Source organism: Meles meles, chromosome 11, assembly GCF_922984935.1.
Source record: "Meles meles chromosome 11, mMelMel3.1 paternal haplotype, whole genome shotgun sequence".
Lineage (NCBI taxonomy): Eukaryota > Metazoa > Chordata > Mammalia > Carnivora > Mustelidae > Meles > Meles meles.
In genome coordinates this window covers 3913502-3934525 of record NC_060076.1, presented here as the reverse complement: position 1 = coordinate 3934525, position 21024 = coordinate 3913502, and the positions used below count along the sequence as shown (strand labels likewise).

Below are 21024 nucleotides of genomic sequence, written 5' to 3'. Positions count from 1 at the left end.
GCGGAGTGGGCGCCGCGGAGGGTGCCGCACGGGGAAGGCGGCGCTGGGCAGAGGCTGCTGGGTCACGCTTGCATGGAGCTAGAAGGAGCCTTGCATTCCAGCCCTCCCGGTGCCACGGCGCCCTGAAGAAACCTGGCTTATGGTTCAAAGTAAAGCTGTAGGTCGAGGCCGGTATAGAAACCACTCAAACATTCAGACTCATTGAATCGTGAACAGAACCGTATTGGCAACTAGTTTTTCACTGAATCCTGCAACAGCCGCCCGTGGGTATCGTGGGATTATGATTACTTACTAGGTGTTATCAGCCACACTCTCTGGATGAGAAAACCAAGGCTTCCTGTAGCTTGTCCAGGGGGACTTGGGTGGCCCGGCAGGATTCAAACCTGTGCTCTCTCCACTACTCCACTACCTGCCCTCCCTGGGATGTAGGGAACATGTTGGGGTTCTGAACCCACCGCCAAGAAAGAATTCTTGAGATATCTTTGGTGAAGAAAAAAAAGAGAGAGAGATGGTTTTTTAAAAGCATGGGGACAGGACCTGTGGGCAGAAAGAGCTGCACTGGGGTCATGAGGAGTGGCGGATTATATACTTTCAAGTTGGGAGGGGGTTAGAGCTAGTGTAAGCCTCTAGGTAATTTTGGAAGCAGTTTCCAGGACCTTGAGGGTGCTAGTTGCTGTCAGGGAAAGGTCATTTATTACCGTCTAGGAAAACGAGTCATGAGACCCTTCAGATGTATATCGGTGGGTCATATGCTTCAGGGATGATTGCCAACAAACATGTATCTTGGGGGATGGAGATAAAGGAAGTTTCCAAAGGAATTTTTACATATTAAAGTAGACTTAGAAGATCCTGGGCATTGGGCTAAGACTGCCCTTTGCCCTTGGCCAAGTAGTAACATCGAAGCGGCTGAGTCCTAGAGGAATGTCGCTCTGCCTTTTTCAAGGACTTGTCAGTGGGCTGTAGGTAATAAGGAAATTAAATTTTTCTTTCGCATGTCACCAGTGTCTACCGCCTGACTTCCTCTGTGTGAGCTGCCAAGCGGTTTTGATTAAAAGTGTACAACCTAGGGGTGCCTGGGTGGCTCAGTGGGTTAAGCCTCTGCCGTCGGCTCAGGTCATGATCTCAGGGTCCTGGGATCGAGCCCCGCATCGGGCTCTCTGCTCAGCAGGGAGCCTGCTTTCCCCTCCCCTCTGCCTGCCTCTCTGCCTGCTTGTGATATCTCTCTCTGTCAAATAAATAAAATCTTTTAAAAAAAAGTGCACAACCTGTATTTCTGCAGAAGTCTGGAAGTAAAGCAGGCTGGAGAAATCATAAGTACATAAGTACATATCACATCACACGCCACCTCCATCCAACAGCTGCTCCAGTCTTGGATGAGCAACTGGAAGTCTGTCTAGTCTGTTCTGGAAATGCAGTGCTGGTGTTGTCCACGGTGTTCTACGAGACCTTGAAATGCAAATTTGCTGTTGGTGCAACTTGCCCTTGGTAAACCCTCTTACCCAGAGCCTTGTGGGCATTTGTACATTTAATGAAGATGATGAGGAGGGAACGAACCCACAAAAGGCTGGATCTAGAAGGAACTAGAGATCATCCAGGCCAGTGGTTCCCAAAGCACTGTGCCAATCTCCCGGGAAGCTTTTAAAACATGTGGACTCCCAACTTGGCATACAGACATTAGGCGCTACTATTATGTCGTATTAAGATTCATGGACATGACGAAGACACTGTAGTAATGTGGGAATGTCCCCGTTCTTGGCAGACAGATACATGCTGAAGGGTTTAGGATCAAACAGGGCGCTGTCAACACATTTTCAAGACGATTCTGCAGTGTGTGTCTGTGCATGGTGAACTTAGGTGAAATCTATACGGGATTTCACTGTACTCTTTCTTCAATTATTCTGTAGTTTTGAACTTTTTTCAAAATTAAAAAAAAAAGCCAAATGGGAAAAAGGATATTTTTTTTCAATGCAGGTTCCCAGATCTCATTTCCATATATTCTAAGTCAGTGGATCTGTATTTTTCCATTTCCCTCCATTCTGTTGCACAAAGTTGGGTACTACTAATCTCATTCAACTCTAGACTCTCCTCCTCACCCATTTCACAGGAGAAAAAACTGAGGATGCAAGAGGGTGACTGATTCAAGATCACCCAAGTGGATTAGCAGTAACATCAGGCCTGGAATGAAGATCCCTATTTCATTATGAAAAATTTAGCGCACTAGCCGCGCGCGCGCGCGCGCGCGCGCGTGTGTGTGTGTGTGTTTAGAGGGGAGGAGAATGGTAAGGGGTCATGAGTGGAGTAGGGTGGGTGGAGGGAGGTATACCTGCTTTGGAAGTCAAGTGCAAATGCCCTTCTAGAACCCTCTCGCTTTTATCACAAGCCAGTGGCGATTCTTGGGGTTTTCTCATATCTAGTTAAGAAAAGTCTAAGCAAGTCCACTTTGGTGGCCACCAATAGTTTCAAGGCAGAAACCAAACCACAAGTTCTGGCGCCGTTGGCGTCCCTTCGCCATGGAGACAGACAGTTCCATTCTTCCTCAAGGGGTGATCTTGAATTTTTGTCCGTTCCCAATCCGCAGAGCGGTGCCCAGAAGTTCCTGTGAGGAATCCGGGGGCTTATATAAGGCTTTAGGGCTCCTTGCGAGGAGGGGGCGGCGCAAAGTGGGCCCTCCCCGCTCCGGAGGGGCCCAGGCATCTGGGGTCCACCCCGGTGCCCCGGGTGGTGCGGCCCGGGACTGGGGGTGGGCCCCTCCGAGCTCCGCGCCCCGCTCCGCCAGCAGCGAAGCGCGCCCCACACAGCCCGCTCGCGGACCTCCCGCAGCCTCAGGATGCCGGAGGCCAAGAACTCCCGCCAGGACCCGCTGCGATGGAAGAAGCAGCCGGTGCGCCGCACGGTCAGCCAGATCTGTCCGCCCCCGCGGCGGCCCCTGACCGTGGCCGACATCCGACCCGGCATGGAGAACGAGAGGCTGGGAGTCGTGCGGGATTCCATGTTTCAGAACCCGCTCATCGTCAAGGTGAGCCGCCCCCACGCCCGCCACCCCTCGGCGCTCGCCCCCTCGCTGGTCCACATAGACCTGGATCCCCACGCGGTCGGGGGCAGGTCGCGTCGCCTCTCTGCGCCTCAGTTTCCTAATCCTCAAAGTGGGATGGTAATGGCTCTCATGAAGAGGATGGGGAAGACTGAACGGGGCCCCTCGCACAGCGGCTGACACGCGGCGAGCCCGCGGGGTTGGCTGCTGCTGTTGACCGGGGAGCCCGCCGGTGAGCCCACAGGGTGACCGACAGGGAACACGCACCCAGACTATGTCCTTCTCGGGGTGCAGGCCCCCTCTTTCCCCCCGCACGCCTGGGCTGCTAGGATGCGGCGAGGGTTCTGTATCTCTCCTGGAAGCTTCACTTCACAAGTTAATTTCCAGCCGGTCATACTCTCACCCAGAATTACAGCCCGAAGAGAAAAGAGCGCGCCTCTCTGTCCTGGGGGGCTCGCAGGCACGAACGAGGGCGGGAGCTGCGGCTTCTTAGCTAGATCGGCCCCCCGCTCCCCCCCCCCCTTCATTGCATGCTCTTCACTTCAGAGGTTTCGGGACTGGCGGTCGCCCAACGCTGGAGGGGCTTCACCACGCCTTCCCGGGGCCACAGGAAGAGTCAAGTTGAGGTCTGGCCCTCGGAGAGCGGGTCGGAGAGCAGGTCTGTCTTGCGCCACTGGGGGGCGGTGCGCTCTCAGAAATGCGCGCGGTGCCCGGAGCCGGGAGGGGCGCCGCGGTAACCAGCGGCTCAGTAACAATGTATCCACGCCAGGAGCTCGTTAGAGCCCCGAGGTTTTTGTTGTTGTCTGGTGGGGTTTGGGGCTTTTTTTGGTTCAGGGAACCTAGGCTTTCTTAACATCGTGCTAGAATTAGCGGAGTTCGCTGGCTTCTATGAAAATATGAAAACATTGACTCTCTCCTCTGGCCTTCCCCAAACTTTGTTCCTGACACGCCTCCCCCCCACCCCCCCCAAGCTGCCTTATCACACTAGCACCCTTCCATTTACTGTGCTCCTGCTCTCAGCACCCACCCCCCAGCCAAGTGGAACAAGGTCCTTTATGTACATCGAGGTGAGGAGGGCCACTCTCCGCGGACAGATGGGACGAATGGGGCTTACCGTTCTGGGATAAAGGGGAGAATCAAGTCCTCCCTCTCTGATCGGCCGCTGTTTTAGGGTTAGATGGTTGCTTTCACAGGCAGGGCCTAGCGGGCCAGCTCCGTTCTACTGACATAAAATAAACAGCGTTGTAGAGTTGCTGCATTCTCCCTGGTGAATCCGTAGCATCCCTAATGTGAGATGCCCACCCCAAGCTATCCACGGTTGACCTTTGAATGATGTGGATTTTCTCTTATCCAGGCCCATTTACATGCAGATTAAAAATAAATAAATACAGCGCTGTGCGGTAGATTGTTTTTCTTTTCCTTGATTTTCTTTGTTGTTGTGGCTTTCGTTTAGTTTTTAAAAATTTAAAATTTAAATTCAATTAACTAACATACAATGTATTATCGGTTTCGGAGGTGGAGGTCAGTGATTCATTGGTGTTTATAATGCCCAGTGCTCATTGCATCACGCGCCCTCCTTAATGTCCACCTTTGATTTTCTTAATAACATTTTTGTCTCTCGCTTACTTTATTGGGAGAATACGGTATATAGGACATATAACATACCAAATATGTGTGAGCCGACTGTTGGCTGTAAGGCTTCCGCTCAACAGGAGGCTGTTAGTAGTTAAGTTTTGGGGGAGTCAAGAGTTGGAGTGGTGGGGCCCCTGCCTGGTTCAGTGGGTAGAGCCTGTGACCCTTGATCTCAGGGGTGGTGAGTTCAAGCTCCACACTGGGCGTGGCGGCCACTTAAAAAAGATTATAGTGGAGTTTCAAGCACTCGAGAGTCAGCACCCTAACCTTCTGACTTATCTAGGGGTTAACTGTGTATACATACACACACATACCTATAGGTCTATGCACACGTGTATACACACGTACTACACATACATGTACATTTTATGTGTGTATGTACACACATGTATGGATGGACACCATATATATAATATACACATATGAGTAAGATCCTCCCCTCTTTCTTTTCCTTTTGCTCACCCTATCTCTCAAGAAGGACAGTATTTGGCCTCTGGATGGCACTAGCTGAACAGCTTCCAGAATGAATTCAATCCCCAATTCCTGAACCTGCACTTCAGGGTTGGAGGATACGCAGATGACTGACCCACAGCCAGGGGTTCTGCCTTCAAGGCATGAGAGGAAGAGCAGGACCACCCTGGCCAGCGGTGACCCAGCCTGAGCCGTAGGGGGCCACTTCCAGGCCCGCTCCAGGGATGATGCCTGGCTCTTTTCGGGTCAGGGACAGCTAGTCTTTCCTCCTTACTTTCCTCTCCCTGGCTCTTGATGGCCTCTAAGATCCTTTCTGTTGCAGTTAAGATTATGTCCACATTTCAGTATTTACCACTGCAACAAGATTTCCCACCCAAACCTGGTCTAAATAAAAGTTGCAGAGACACTGAGAGCAAGACGGAGCCTTGACTGTTACCTTTTCCAGATCCCTCCTTACAGATGGGTACACTGAGGCCATCTGTGGTGGGCTCTTTGCCCAAGGCTGTGGCAGAGCTTGGGTCAGAAGCCACGTTCATTGGCTCCCAGCCCAGCATTATTTTCCCACTCCAAACAGCTTCCTGTATTTAAATGAAATTTAAATTACGAAAACACTTTGGGATTTTCAGCTTTAAAGCAAAGAAGATTTGAAAGCATTCATGATTGTGGAGGCTTTAAAAACTATTTTTTAAAAAATCTATCGCTGGGATTCTGTTGAGTCTCGGCTTGTGGATTTCTTCCACAAGCCCACGTTTCCAGACCCCCGTGTGAGTGTTCACCTTCTCGAGTGTGGCAGAAGCGAGAGTGCCCTATCCCGAGGGTGTCTTTAAGGGGATGAGGATGAAGTATATTCTGGTCTTGTCGAAGTCTGGACCTGAAGGTTGCATCTATATTGAAAAAAATACCTCCTTAGAAATAGTCATTGATTCAGCCATATGCGGGGGGGCGGGGGGGTTGGTTGTTGCTCAAATTGTTTTCTCCGGTGAAGAGGACCAGGATTTATTTAATTGAAAATGCAGACACACCGTCTGAACAGACCCAACACTGCTATTTCACACCCGTGGAATTTACCAGCACGGATACACATCAGTTATTCAAAAACGTGTCTGTAAGATGCTACGGTAACCCAAGTGAAAAGTGAAAAACTCAGACACCCAAGCCGGTATTTCATCTACAAATGCTCAACAACTCCTTGCCTCATTTAAAATCAAGCCCACTGCTTATTAGTGGGGCTGATTGAATCAGCCGGGGGTTTTATGTGGCCGCAAAAAAGAAGTAAATATTTTCCATTAGAAAGGGCTTCGACTCTATTGTATAAAGTGACGTGCAGTTAGCCAGTGTTCCTTCCAATGTGACTCTCCGGGAAGAATGAAATTAAACAGAGAAAGAACCAAGCTTCTTTCTGCTTGATTCCCATTCCCCCAGAATTCTGTGACTCAACATAGGATCCTGCTACAATAGCCTTCAAGGCTCCTTCACAAAAGCTGTCAGGGTGCACCCTGCCTGCCTTCGGAACTCGGCTGATATCCTGTCAATACAATTATAGGGGAGAGACTGACTGGTTTGCCGCACTGACAGCCTTGAATCTTCCGTCGCCCTGGAGAGGCAGGCAACGTACAGGGGTGGAATTGATTGAATCGAGCACCCTTGGAAAGTGCACATGATCGTGGCACCCGATTTTTTTCATAATTTATTACTGACTTTGTTTTTCTGTGGGGGTTTATGTCACAAATAAGAAGCGGGTATATTTATGAAATAGAGTCATAAAAATCGCATCATTTGGCTCTGGAAGGAGGCTTGCAGACTTCTGGTCCAATTTTTTTTTTTGAGGCTATTAAGGCCCAGGTTGAGGAAGAGACTCATCCAAGCTGCCCTCTGCCCTGGTCACAGAAGTGGGATGAGATTCACGTCTCCGGACTTCCAGCGCCACACTCTTCTGGCCACATTACATAACCAGTTAATTAATGACAACCGAGATTGGTTACTTCTGTATGGCAGGCAGTCCAAAAATGTTCACCAATGAACCTGATTCCAGTATCATTTTCCTCAACGTTCCTTCCAACGTGAGCTCTACTAATTTCCCGGGATTTGCCGACATCCAAGAAGTGTTTATTGAATGTTTTATGTGCCCTAAGCTCTCCTGGGAGGCGGGGAGGAGGGCGGTGAATAGAAACAAGTTCCGATCTCAGCCCTTGCCCTGCCCACAAGGCACAAGGAGTTAACGGTTGAGCTGGGGAGATGGAGTGTATACAGGTATATTGCTTAGCACAGCGCTTATGTTAAAGCAAGTTCTCGGGTAATTAGCCCTTACCGTTGGCACGGAAACACACACACAGGCACACACATGCATAATAAGGTAAGCAATGTCACGGGTCACTCCTTGCAAGTTTCAAGTGCAGTGCACCAGCCAGAGGGTCCGGATTTAGGGGGACACCGAGCAGGACTCGGTGGGCTTTATGAGGGAACAGACCTGGCACAGGACCTTGAAGGGTGGAGAGTTAGATCCTGATCAGGGGTGGACTAGGAAACCTTCATCCCTCTGGGGTCAAATGATTTCACTGTCCTTAGATCCTACGTGTTCAAAGGTTTCCCCCTCACATGGCGTTCTGGGTTTTCAAGACTGGGCGCTCCTGCTGCGATTATTATCATGGTCATTGTCACCACGAGGAAGCATTTATTTAGAGCCAGTGGGTCCAGACTGGGTGCTCTACAAAATTAAGCAACCACACCGTGCCCACTAATGGCTTAGCATCTCTAATAAGTATTGATGCCGGTGAACATCAATGCATAGAAACAAACGCAAAGGCAGGCAAACACACAGTCGTACAAATATCCCAGCGTGGGTCAGTATTCTTACTACATTTGAGTGAAATCTGAAAATGTTACACCGGCTTTATCTGTTGAAGAGAATATAGCTCTGATTACTCAGATCCTACTATATTCCGTGGCGATATAACCAAGAAAAAAATAAAACGTTACGAGGGGAATGAAGGAGTGAGGTGCCCATCTTAAGGGCCCCTCTTGGCTGGCCAGTAGGTAGGGTTCTTTTCTCCGGGGAAAGCCATGGGTTTCTCTCTCTCTCTCTCGGGCCTTTGTACTGTTTTCTTCTTTTTAAATCAAAGCCTCCCCCTTCCCGGTGCCCAGTCACAGTTTGGTGAGCAGGGGCTGAAGCCATGAGCTCATCTCCCTCAGCCTTGGGCCTTTTCAGAAAGCCCAGTTGCTCCCTCTTAGGCTTTTCACCACCCCCTGGGGCGGCTGTCCCAACGCAGGAGCCCACCCTCCTCCATCCCCTGGAGAAGGTGTGCTTTGGCTCGGAAATGTTAATGCAAATAAACCCTCAGAACTGGGGTTCCTCCGCTGTGAACCCAGCCACCTTCTGATTACGTGGCCCTCAGGACACTTCAACGTGGTGGGAAGGCCAGTCCCCCGGAAGAGTTCTGAACCCACCGTGAACAAGTCAGCCGTCGCTTCCGGCACCTTCCAGAATCTTCCATGCTCAAGTGTTCTTTGTTGTGTAATTCAGGCTGCTTCTCCTTTATTTGAAAGACAAAGTGTTCTTGATTTCCAACTGGTCCTGTGGACAAAACTTGCAATCCCCGTTTTCTATTGCAGTGGTTTTCAAGCCGTTCAGTGGAAGCACTGGGGTTTCCATAAGATGTCTTGGTCACACTTTTATTTATTTATTTATTTTTAAGAAAATGCATCTTCAGCTGTTTAAAAAGTGTAATGAGAAGGAAACTCTGTTAAATGTGTTCTATATGAAATGCTCACACTGGGGACCACCAACTCATTAGCGATGGAGTTGACTAGTTTGGGGTTTTCTTTTCTGTTTGTGCTGGAGCCCAGGTGGACGTGTCACGGACAGGGACGACTGGAACCAAGCATATTATCATTCTGGACTCTCAGGCTGGCGAATCTGTTCATGTGGGACAGTGTGCCCGGCTCTGCCGTGGCCTTTGGGAGCCGAGCTCCGTTGGAACTCAGACCATTGCTCCGGCTTCAGAACCTTCTGGATGGTCAGGCAAAAACAAGCGAATGCACAACAGAGTCTCAATCACACTGCGCTGTGGTTGGTTTTCGTGTATATTATAAATGTCGTGTGCTTCTTGTCCGACTTTTGTGTTTGTTAAGAAAAAAAAAAGAGAGAGAGCATTTGTTGTCATTGGTAACAACTCAACTCTCCATGAAATTGCTCCTTGACTCTCCTTTCAAGCTCCTGAGTCAATGAGGACTGTTAAAACAATTCCGGGCTGTAGCTTTTGTTCTCCTACAATCAGACACACACAGATGGAGTCATAACCAGGCAGATAGCCACCTTCTGGACAGAAAGGTCACATCGCAGTCGGCAGCCTTTGGATCCAGGCAGATCCAAGGGTGAGCTCTTTCTCAGCCACTTGCCTGGGAACTTTCCTCACCTTTGAGCCTCAGTTTCCTGTCTGTAAAGTGGGTGATAGTAGCCGGCGCCTGGCCATGAGGGACTGGCGAGAGCTCACCGAGATGACGTAGGTATCTCGGGCCCAGGAGTGCCCACTTTTGTTACTTTTCCATTATTCTGATTCCAAATATGTGTTCCTCCAAACAGCATTTGTGTTCTCGTCCACCGACTTCTAAGTCCATGTGTAAATCCGAACTTAGAAAATAAATTTGTAATGAGACAAATTCGCCCAAGGTTTGCGTTCTTCCCCCTTCTGTGCTCTGGTTGAAAACCAGTGTCACCCACAGACGGTAACCACACTTGCCGTGGTGAGCATTTCCTCGTGTGTATAATTGTCAAATCACTGTGTCGTTCGCCTGAAACCAATATGATATGACATGTCAGCCCTACTTCAGTAAAAGAAAAATACCATCATCCAGCTCGTCTCAGGTCTCTTGCAACGGTGCGCCCTGGCCGAGGTTGAGAACGATCTGGTTTTTAGCTCCCTTGAGGGTCCTTGGGCAAGTGGCTTAAATTCTGAGCGTCAGTTTCCTTATTCGTAAAGTATGGGTGCGGATAGCCTCACTGACTTGTCAAGGATGCCACCAAGACTGATTTAAATGAGATACTATCTTACCGAACTCACCACGACCTTCTGGAATCGGACCAGGGCTTCTCAACGGAGGGAGGTGCCTCTGGTCCCCAAGGAACATCTAGCGTGTCTGGGGGCCTTCTTGGTCGTCATCACGGGGCTGGGGGTGCTGCTGGCGTTGGGTGGGCCGAAGTCAGCTGTGCAGCTCAGCGTCCTCTCGTACGCCTCCAACCCCCGCAGCAGGGAAGCATCTGGTCCCAAACGTCAACAGTTCCAGGACTGAGGAGCCCTGAATCAGAGAACGACCACGTGGAGAATCCACGGTGAGCTCCCGAATGGTCCAAGGGCCCTTGAAACCCAGTACAGAGACTGTAGAAATGAGACTGCTCTCATAATTGCGTCTCCCTCCCTTGTTTGCCTTTGTTTCCCCTCCCACACGTTTTATGGCAATTTAATTTGTTGATTTATTTATATATTTATTTATTATTTTGGAGAGTGGGAGCGAGAGCGTGAGTGGGTGGCGGTGCAGGGTGGACAGAGGGACAGGAGAGGGACAGGAGAGGGACAGGAGAGGGACACTCTCAAGCGGGCTCCAAGCCCGGTGCAGAGCTGGAGGCAGGGCTCGATCTCATGACCCTGAGATCACGACCTGAGCCAAAACCAAGAGTCAGATGCTCAACCGTCTGAGCCACCCGGGTGCCCCTTTTTATGACAATTTTAAATCTCCCCCTTACCCTCAGCGATAGCTTCTGAATGTCTGCTGGCTTCTGTCTGGGGCCTGTCCATCTCCGGCCTCACCCATGTTGTAGTTTAAAAAAATAAAAAGCATTTCCAACGATCCACGCGGTGTGGCGCAGAAATTCCTCAGATAAACTAAGTGGCGTGGGGGTTGGGGTGTTGCGTAGCCATGGGCCACCGCGCAAGCTTCGTTTTCCTCGTCTACCACCTCCAAGGGTTTGGTTTGGTTTCTCCCTGCAGAAATTCATCGAGGATTTTAAATGGAATTGACCTGGTACACCAGAAATTTTTAAAAAAGAGTTTTATTTATTTATTTGACAGAGAGAGACACAGGGAAAGAGGGAACACAAACAGGGGGAATGGGAGAGGGAGAAGCAGGCTTCCTACTCAGCAGGGAGCCCAGTGCAGCTGGATCCCAGGACCCCAGGATCATGACCCGAGCTGAAGGACAGATGCTTAATGACTGAGCCACCCAGGTGCCCCGGGGACACCAGCAATTAAGTTCATGGTGGGCCGGAGCCCCATCATGGCATAGACCTTATACTATTATTGTGGCATAAAGTATAGCATTTCAGGGAAGCAAATAAATGTGCTTCATAAAGAAAACAACCGTATTTTTCCATCCAATAACTTAAAGGCACAGCAGCGTTCCGTCGAGAAGCTGACTCATAGGGGTCAATGAGCAGAAAGGTCAACGTGCATATCACACGGGGCGGCGGGGACAGCGGCCGGTCAAAACCATTGTGGAAAACACATAATGAGCCCCAAAGAAGGACTTTTGATCTTTTATATGAACCAAACAATACGTATTTGGGAGACCAGTGAACCCAGAAACATACAAGATACATTTTCTTTGCCTGGATCAAAACCCTTTGTGTTGGTCCAGAGGAATGAAAGGGGAGATTCAGAAAGTACTGGATTCCAGGGCCCAGCATCAGTGAAAAGGCCACGCCTTGACCTGGTGGCCCAGCACCGCGCTGAAGCTATGCCACAGGACCAGAGAAAAAAGCCCTAGTGAGCTCGGACGCCACAGCGCCCCACAGCAGTGGGCTGCCCAACGAGACGCTGGGAGAGGTGACTTTAAAAAAAAAATGTTAAGTCATCTGTACACCCAGCGTGGGGCTCAAACCCACAATCCCGAGATCACGAGTCGCCCGCTCGCTCCACCGGCTGAGCCACCTGGATGCCCTGGGAGCAGCGATCTGTAGGCTTTTGTGTTTCAGTTGAGGGAATTAGAAAGTTTGCTGGCAGCTTTCCTGGGCAAACTTACCGGGGGTCGTAGTGAGTTTCACATTCAAGTGCCATTGTGTAAAATTTGCATTTATATCGCCCTCCATCCCCTGCTGGGTCTTTGGGGGGAGGCAGAGAGGTTGGCTTGCTTATTTATTTGTTTCTTTGTTTATTTTTTAGTGTGTATCTCAGACTCTTAATGGGCCCATCAATCACTGAGCGAATATTTGGTAAGCCCCTACTGTGTGCAGGGCCCTGGTGGAAACGTAAGAGGTCTGAGGATTCGTTTCCAAGAAGCTTATGGTCTGGTGAAGGGAGAACCAGACCTTGCACATCACAACCAATGAGAAAAGTTACTAAAGGCAAAGGAGAGGGGAGGGGAGGCAAGAGGGGCCTGTATCAGAGCTAGTGCACCTGGGCTGGGGCGTGCCAGGAGAGGAGGGGTACCCAGAATGGGGCAGGCCTGAGCAGAGGCCCGGAGTCGGAGATGGACAAGTGTCTTCTGGAAGAATGAACAACCGTAGGACCCTGGGTTCACTATGAGGAAAGAACCAGGAGACACATTCATTCACTCGCTGCTTGAATTGCGAGACCTCACGGAGTGCCTACAGTACACGAGGCTCGGAGCTAGGCACCCAAGATATGGGGGTAAACCGACCTGGAGGTAGGCGATGCCTTCCAAGAGCTTATAATCGAGTGAGCCAGAAAAACAAACAGCTAAGTGGGGCCGATGCAAGGATAGTCACCCTCCGGGTGGGATCCTGGCTCAGGGCTGAGTGCAGCACCTGGGCCGGGGAGGCAAGGGAATGTCTCGGGCTGGAGCCCAGTCATCACTCAGGGGCTGGTAAGCATGTGTAGGGAGCCAGGGGGCTAGGGAGAGGCGGACCCAGGTTCTGCATGGTGTACGGGGAGAGGTGGATCCTGGTTCCCTGTTTAAGGAACAGATAAATAGTGTTGGAAATCAAGTCCAAGGCCTTGGATGGGGCCACGGGCAAGGAAGGAAACCTGAAGCTAAAATTTCATTCACTTCGGGGTACATTCAACTTCCACGGCGCAGCGGGGGTGGGGGCAGCTTTCTAGGAGGAGCCGTGGCGTGTTCAAAGGGGCCTGGGGGAGGACTGCACGGATGATCAGATCCCAGAGTCCTAGGTTCTGGTCACCTGTCACGGTTCATTCTGTAAGCATGGCGCCGGGCACACATCAGCCCCAGGACCACAGTGACGAACTCTCAGTCTCTTGTTGACCCTGAAACCTGGGAGGGTCTCGGCCCCGGTCTACACACCTGAGTGGCTTCCCCTCTGAGTGTTAGCCTGAGTCGACTTTTCCTTTGCTTGTTTGCCCATCTGCAAATTGCGTATGGAGGGGCAGGTGGGTGCCAGTCCAAACCTGACCTTGAGGGTAGCTTGGCGGACAGGAGAGCCTGCGTTTCTGTCTGCCCGCAGCTTGCAAGGCTGTTCTCCCTGATCTATGGAGAAGCTCCCTGGGGGAGACAAGGGTGCTAAAAGGGCTCAACCAGGAGGCTGGGGGGGTGGTCTAGAGGTGGTAAGTTCAGAGTTGCTGGGGGCAGAGTGTGCGAGCTTTGGTTTGGGTGGGCCATCGGTGGAGACCGGTCCAGGCAAAATAAGAGGTTTTGTGCCTCGAGGGCGAGGAGGTATTTGGAACCTTGGAAGCTGCCGTGAAGGGTCAGGGAAGGAGTCCTGAAGGGAGGCTGGGCAGGGAGTGAGGCTGGAGCTGGCCGTGAACCTGCTGGGGCCAAAGGGCGTGGGCTGAACGGGGCAGAGCACGGAAGGCTGACGGTCCACAGCAGGACCACGGTGCCATCACGCCTCTCTCTGCACTCAGGGGGATGCAGGCCAAACAGAGCAGGGAGCCCAGCGGGGGTTAGACTGGAGGAAGCCCCAGGGACCGACATGGGCAACGGTCAATATGGCCCTTACCAGCCTCCCATCTGAGCATCTGGGCACACAGTGAGGGCTAGGGCTTAGCAATTGAGATTTGTTTACTTTCTGCAAATAAAACAAGTGCCCTCCCTCCCCCCATCAGCCTGTCACGCTCCGAATTTCCACCGGGCTCTTGGAGGGAACCTGCTGGAGTGCTACCGAGGGTCCCTCCGGGGCAAGAGCTGGGCTTCGCTGCTGCCTCCAAAACCTTTATAAACTGTCACTGCAGATTTTGCTCATGCTGGAGGCACCCAGTGGGCATACATTCGGGGTATGAGCAAGTCTTTCAAAAACTCCCCTTCTAAGAGGAAAGCGTCTGCCTCGCGTTTCTGAAAGCTCTGTCTTTTCTCAGGCAGCTGCTGGCTTCTTTCCGCCCATCCTCCCTGAATCTCCCGGCAGGATGCTGGTGGGCCTGACTTCCCAGGAGTGGGAGCACCAGGAAGCTGAGGCCTGGGGTCTGGGTTCCCAGGAAGCTCTTGGCTGTAGCTCCATTCGACCAGCAGTGACCGCCCCCCCCCCCCCCCCCCCCGACCACGGTCCTGGCTGAGAGCAGCGGCCCTCCATAGATCCCCCTTTGTGGGCCCTTCTCAGGCATTAGCGTCTCGCAGTCTCTGCAACCCTACAACCGTCCTAAGGGATGGGATTGCTGGCCTTCCATTTTATAGACGGGGACACTGAGGGTTAAAGAGGTCATGCATGGTACCTGCGGTCAGCCAGCCACTGCGAAGGAGGGCAGAGCCTGGGCTCCGACTCCACCATGGCCCGAGGTCATGACAGTTGCCCAGACCCAGAAGAGCTTGGTGGCCATCGATGCCTCTGGTTGTTGAGTATCTACCAAGTGCCGGCCTCCGACGCACAGGATCTCATCTCTGCAAGGTCATCAAACTCGAGATCATGCAGAGGGTCGGTGGGGGAGGAAGGGCTGGCGCTATGGCCTTGGGAGTCCCCAGCTTGTCATGGTCCTTCCATGTTGTGCCACACTGTCCCTTACCCAGGAGGCAACTTTGTCCCGATGGAGGAAGAATCCAGTTCATCATCCTCGTCAAATTTGTGTAGACCCAGGGGCACCTGGGCGGCTCAGGGGGTTAAGTGTCTGCCTTTGGCTCAGGTCACGATCTCAGGGTCCTGGGATCGAGCCCCGCCTCGGGCTCTCTGCTCAGTGCGGAGTCTGCTTCCTCCTCTCTCTCTCTCAAATAGATAAATAAAATCTTTTTAAAAAAAGTCCACAGAGTGGGCGCCTGGGTGGCTCAGTGGGTTAAAGCCTCTGCCTTCGGCTCAGGTCATGATCTCAGGGTCCTGGGATCGAGCCCCGCATGGGGCTCTCTGCTCAGTAGGGAGTCTGCTTCCTCCTCTCTCTCTGCCTGCCTCTCTGCCTACTTGTGATCTCTCTCTGTCAAATAAATAAATAAAATCTTTGGGAAAAAAAAAAGTCCACATAGATTTGAAGGGTCAACATTTCTGTTCTCGAAGAGCCTGTGGTCTATTTGGGTACCTGCAAGAGGCTGAGATGAGGAGGGCCCAGTGGGGGGCGGAGGCTGTTAACAGAGTTGGCTAGGAAGAGGAGAGGCCCCCTCCTGCCCCCACCAGCCGGCCTGGAGCAGCCTCAGGACTGAGCAGCCCTCAGCAGGGCCAAGAGGAGGGAAAGCCCTTTTAGATGTAGAAACGGCCAGGCCAGGTGAGAAATGGGACACCCTGAGCTTGGGTGTGTTTGGAGGGAAACTCTGGAGCGAGCTTCATGTGAGGAAGGCAGAGCGGGTCAGGAGCCTGCTCTCTGGGTGGACGATTGGTTTCAAGAAGAGCACCATAAAGAGAAAAGACGCATGGATCCCCGGATCCCTGGTTCCGCACGGAAGTCTGGAGTTCAGGCTATTCGAAGCGCACACATCTACCAGTCACCAGGTTGGGGGCACAACTGGCAACCAGAAGGACCAGCGCGGCCTCCCCCTTTCAAAGGCAAGGCACCCCCTCCTCCGCTCCCACCCCTCACCCGTCCCCTCCCCGCCTCCTTAATCAGCGAGAGCAAATTGTTATCAGATTAGCACCAGCAATGAAAAGCACAGTCCCCAGCTCACCCTCCCAGTTAGTTAGCATTTAGATAGACTGGGACAGGGGCCACAATAGGCATCAAAGCCCTCTAGGGCGGCGGGAGGGATTAATTTCTTTAACCAACAGGCCTGATCTGGCCTAACTCATTACCTTGCCTTGTCAGTGTGGATGTTAGATCCAATTGAAGATTATACCATTTAGGTCTGTCTCTTGTTTTCCACCGAAACCCGGGGGGGGGGGGGTGCTGAGTTGTATAGGCTCGCGTAGCCCGCGTCAATACTCAGCGGCCTGAGGTCCTAATTCTGCTTCATTTAAACTTCATCAACTTTTCCAATCAAGTGGAAGGATCCGAAATAGGCTCTGTGAGCAGAAAGGCCCGCTCCCCTTTGTCAGATAATTTATTCTGTTTTCTCTTCCCTCCCAGCCTCGCTCTCTGTCTCTCTCCAGCCGGGAGAGCCTCACCCCCCTCCTCACCCTGGTGCTGAAAATGAGATTACAGTATTTAAATGACTATGATAATCAATCTGGGGACAGGGAGCTGAGATTGAGGTTAATTATTCTTAGCAGAACAAAGAAGCGTGATGCCTTCGGGGACGCGGAGGTGCAATCTGGGTTTCTTGCTTGTGTTTTTTTTTCCCCCTGAAATTGCAGTTTTAGGAGTCTTTTCTTGTTCCTAACTAGGTGCCGAGTGTGATTCTTAGCTGCGGTGGCCCCTAAGAGAGCAGAAATGTAATTTTGAGCTGATAAACAGCTAACGGCCTTCAATCAACAATTTTAATAGGAAAAAAAAGTCACTTATATGGTATGAGTACAGATCTAATGAAAGGGTGATCATTTACCTTATTTATTTTTAAACACGCTAGGAATAATTTCCTACTGTGTTAGAACTAGTAATTACAGCCGCACGGTGCACCCGTAAACTTTTGAATGAAGAGCCTTGTCACTCAGGCGGGTTTCTCCCTGGCAGCTTTTGCCGCTATAAAAGTTGAAATTTTGTCATGTTTTGGCTAATTGGAAACAGGGTCATTATAGCATTGAAACTCTACATGAAAGTGACTTGTTCAATTGTTACCTGAAGCATTCACAAGCTGGACAGTCATCATGCTGGTGTCCCCCGCCAACCCCAGCTTCTAAAACAGAGAGAATCAAAATATGTATATTTCTTTGTCTCCCTCTGCTATCTTGTCAGAGCTGTTTTACATGCTGCCACCCAATGTTACCTTTTATTTGTGTCAGGAGGAAGGATTTGACAAGTTCAGTATACAATGTTCATTTGGCAAGGCAAATTTTTCATACCAATTTTGAGCAGGAAATGAAACTATCTTTCAACGGAATGAGCAACATCATTTTTGGACAGACTTATTACGAGAGAGGATTGCAGAACTTTATTTCCTCGCACGATCCCGAAAAATCGAATCCATTTTTTTTAGAAAGGAGGATTTGGTTTTCGCGCTCAGCCTTAGTTGGGGGAAATAAGAAAGGTTCGTAATGTCTTCAAAGAGGGATGCCTACTGTTATAGTCCCCTCCCTGCTCCCCACAAGTTATGAATAGGCTGGAATAAATCGTTCCTCTTCTATATTATAATGACTTTGTTTCAGGCCCTTTAAACTGTGGGTGAGTCCCTGACAGTTCTCTGCATTTGCAAAGCAAAATATTTAATAACCACCGTGGTAGGAAGGAGCAGCAAAGACCATAAGCAACCCGATTTGTGGGGAGTGGAAGCCCCCCCCCCACCTCCCCATCCACTTTCCATCATTGTTTACCTAAAAAAGAAGACTCGCTCTCCTTCTGCGCTACCAAATTCATTTGGGGCAGTGGTTTATGATGACATTTTTCTTTCTTAAAGCAAATATTGACTCACCACGGGGAAATTAAAACTCCATTAGGCATTGCTACATTGTACAGCGGGCTCCATTACAACAGCCAAGCCACGATTAATTGGTTTCTTCCTTAGGAATAATTCAGGGAGGGCCGAGGCAAAGGGGAAAGAGAAGATGGATCGAAACCGTAATTTCTTAAAATGACACCATCTAAATCAGCCCAGGTGATCATTACGTGGTTATTAATCTAAATATAAAGAAGACGGCCGCCGCCTAATAACACGATGAATTTATCAATGCAAGAAGCCCGCGGCCGAGTTATTTCCAGTCTGGGGAGAACACATTGCAAGCCGCACGTGGGCCAGCCTCGGCCAGGTTTGGGCAACTCAGGACTGCCCTCCCCGGAGCGCCAGCAGCTCCGATTTCCCTATTTGGGTGTAAGAGGCTTTCCTTTCCTGAGATAAAAGTCCCCTTCTAGCCTGTACGTAGCTTCCTCCCTAATGCGAACACGCTTTGGGCAACTGCCCACGCTTTCCCGGCCCCGCCCACCCGGCGGCCCCGCCCACTCCTCCCAGGCCCCGCCCACCCGGCGGCCCCGCCCCAATCCACCTGCCCCATCAGGACTGCTCCGGTCCTTCTTGGGGCTGGGGGTGCTGCCCTTGGCTTGAGCTGGCCAGAGCTGCTGTGACACATGACCACAACGTGGGCGCCTTAGAATCAGTTTATTGCCTCCCAGCCCTGGAAGCTGGAAGTCGGAGCTGAAGGAGTTGGCAGGGCTGGCTCCTTCTGAGGGCTGGGAGAGAAAGATTTACCGCGGGCCTCCCTCTCTGGCTCGAGGATGGCTGTATCCACATTCACATGGCATTTTCCCTGCATATGTGTTTATGTCCGCATTTCCCCTTTTTAGAAAGACACCGGTCCTCCTGCATTGAGGGCCTGCTCTACCCCATTGTGACCTCATCCTCATGAATGACCCTCGAAATGACCCTATGGCCAAACCAGATCACAAGTTTCGGTATCGGGGTAAGACTTTGACAGGTAATTGCTTTGGGCTTGGGTTTTGGTCCTGGGTCCATGAGTTGTGGTAAGGATAACGGGGCTATCCGTGGAGAGGCATCCTTCCTGTTGGACTTGAGGCTGCCGTCCTGATGAGGGCTGTGGATACAGCAACATTTAGAGCTCTGTGGTCCCCTCCACGTGGTGTGGACCACTCATAGGATAAGCAATCACATATGTTCTTGTACCATCTGTGGTACTTCTACCTTGTTAGTATTTTTTTAAAAAGATTTTGTTCATTTATTTATTTGACAGAGAGAGACCACAAGTAGGCAGAGAGGCAGGCAGAGAGAGAGGGAAGTAGGCTCCCTGCCGAGCAGAGAGCCCGATGCGGGGCTCGATCCCAGGACCCTGGGATCATGACCTGAGTTGAAGGCAGAGGCTTAACCCACTGAGCCACCCAGGCGCCCCTACCTTGTTGGTATTTAATGCTTAAGCATATCTAATTTGGGTCACTGGCCAGCTATACGATACTCGTGGAGGGCAGATTCCATAACATGTCCCTTTTTATCTTCCACAGAGCTACTTACCCATCCATCCATGCGTTCATCCATCTTCTGTCTTAGTCAACAAATACCTTAGTATTTACTGAATTTCCGATATACGTATCTGGTGCTGGACTAGGCATTACAGAGAGATTGATGAACAAAATCTGACATGATCATACTCTGTGGAGCCTTTCATTCTTATTGGACAGAAGAGCATTAATCAAAACATCATGAACAAGTGTGAGATTTCGAGTGTGGTGAGAGCCAAGGAGGAGAAGCTTCTGGGACATCTGGGAGGCTTCATGTGGGCGGGGGCCGGAGAAGTCTACTCGGATAAAATGAAGACTGAGCTGAGATTTGAATTGACCAGGGGAGGAACGTGTGTGTGTGGGATGGGTTTTGGGGTGGGGTGAAGGGGAAGGACAAGGGCATTCCAGTCATTTAGAAGAGCATGTGCAAAGAGCCTGTGGTGGAGAGAGTATGGGGATTCAACTGGATGGCACTGAAAGAAGCCCAGAGTGGCTGGGACATGGGGATGGGAGATAATGGTGTGAGGCAGGGATCATGCAGGCTCTAGCAGAGGCCAGTCAAGGAGTTGTAACCCAAGAGTAGTGGAAGTCAGTGAAGGTCTTTAAGCAGGACTAGCAGCAGAGGAACACAGTCACATTGGCATTGGAAAGGCTCTCTGGCTACAGAGCATAGATTGGAGGACCTGGGGTAGCCATGGGCAGATTGATTAGGGAGTTTATGGAGTAATGCAGGAAGGAGAGAGGCTGAGCCAACCTGATTGCTCAAAAATCAAGCATCTCAGTCCTTGACTATTGCCCCAGAGCCACTCCCCTTTTCTGCATGTTTGACCTGGACTTGGCATTTTCCTGAAAACTCCCTGGTTCCATAACAATCCTCTCCTACATGAAGTTCTGGTGGTGGTTTCCTCTGGTTTTGCTTTTCTGTATGTCTGGTCCTGTCTGATCTGGATCATTTGGAAATTTCTTAAAGTTTCTGGTTCACTGTTGGGGCTCTTTCTTGTTTTCCTACACTATATTTGGGTTTTCCTTCTGAAAAATACTTTGTTTTTTTCATGGTATTTTGGGAGGGTTGAAAGGTAGACACATGTTCAGATCACCCTTTCAAGCCAATCATCTCATTTCTCCTTCCTAAGATGTTGTAAGCATTATATCTCATGATGTAAGATTAGGAGCATTTCAAAACACAGCCTAAGGAAAGTTACGTTTATTTAAAAAAAAAAGTTTTAGAAGCTACCTTAGCATCTACCTATAAGTTAAACATAACATAACATAAAGAATGTGTCCATTTTTCCAAATGACCAGAGCTACCCTATGAACTGGAAAACTACTACCTTGTGATCTGAAGATCTGTCTTCATTCTTCCTACCAGACTGCTAAGGTACTAGACAATCTCAGCAGAATTCCTCCTCTTATTGGAAGCAGCTGGGAATTCAGTGAGCATGGCCGGAGGAGGAGGCACCATTTTAAGCCATTTTACACACCAGAACACCGTTCCTCCTCTGGTCACGGGGAGTAAGCACCTCTCAGACCAACCCTGCC

At 50.5% G+C, this 21024-nt stretch overlaps 1 protein-coding gene across 1 annotated transcript in view; it reads left to right on the top strand.

Moving 5' to 3' along the window:
* Positions 1 to 2827: 2827 nt before the first annotated feature.
* The window catches only part of CFAP77 (cilia and flagella associated protein 77), a 123408-nt gene continuing 105211 nt past the window's right edge, over positions 2828 to 21024 (top strand). Inside the window, exon 1 of the mRNA XM_046021724.1 lies at positions 2828 to 3016. Within this exon, the coding sequence (XP_045877680.1) occupies positions 2828 to 3016 (189 nt within the window). The remainder of the gene's footprint in view (positions 3017 to 21024) is intronic.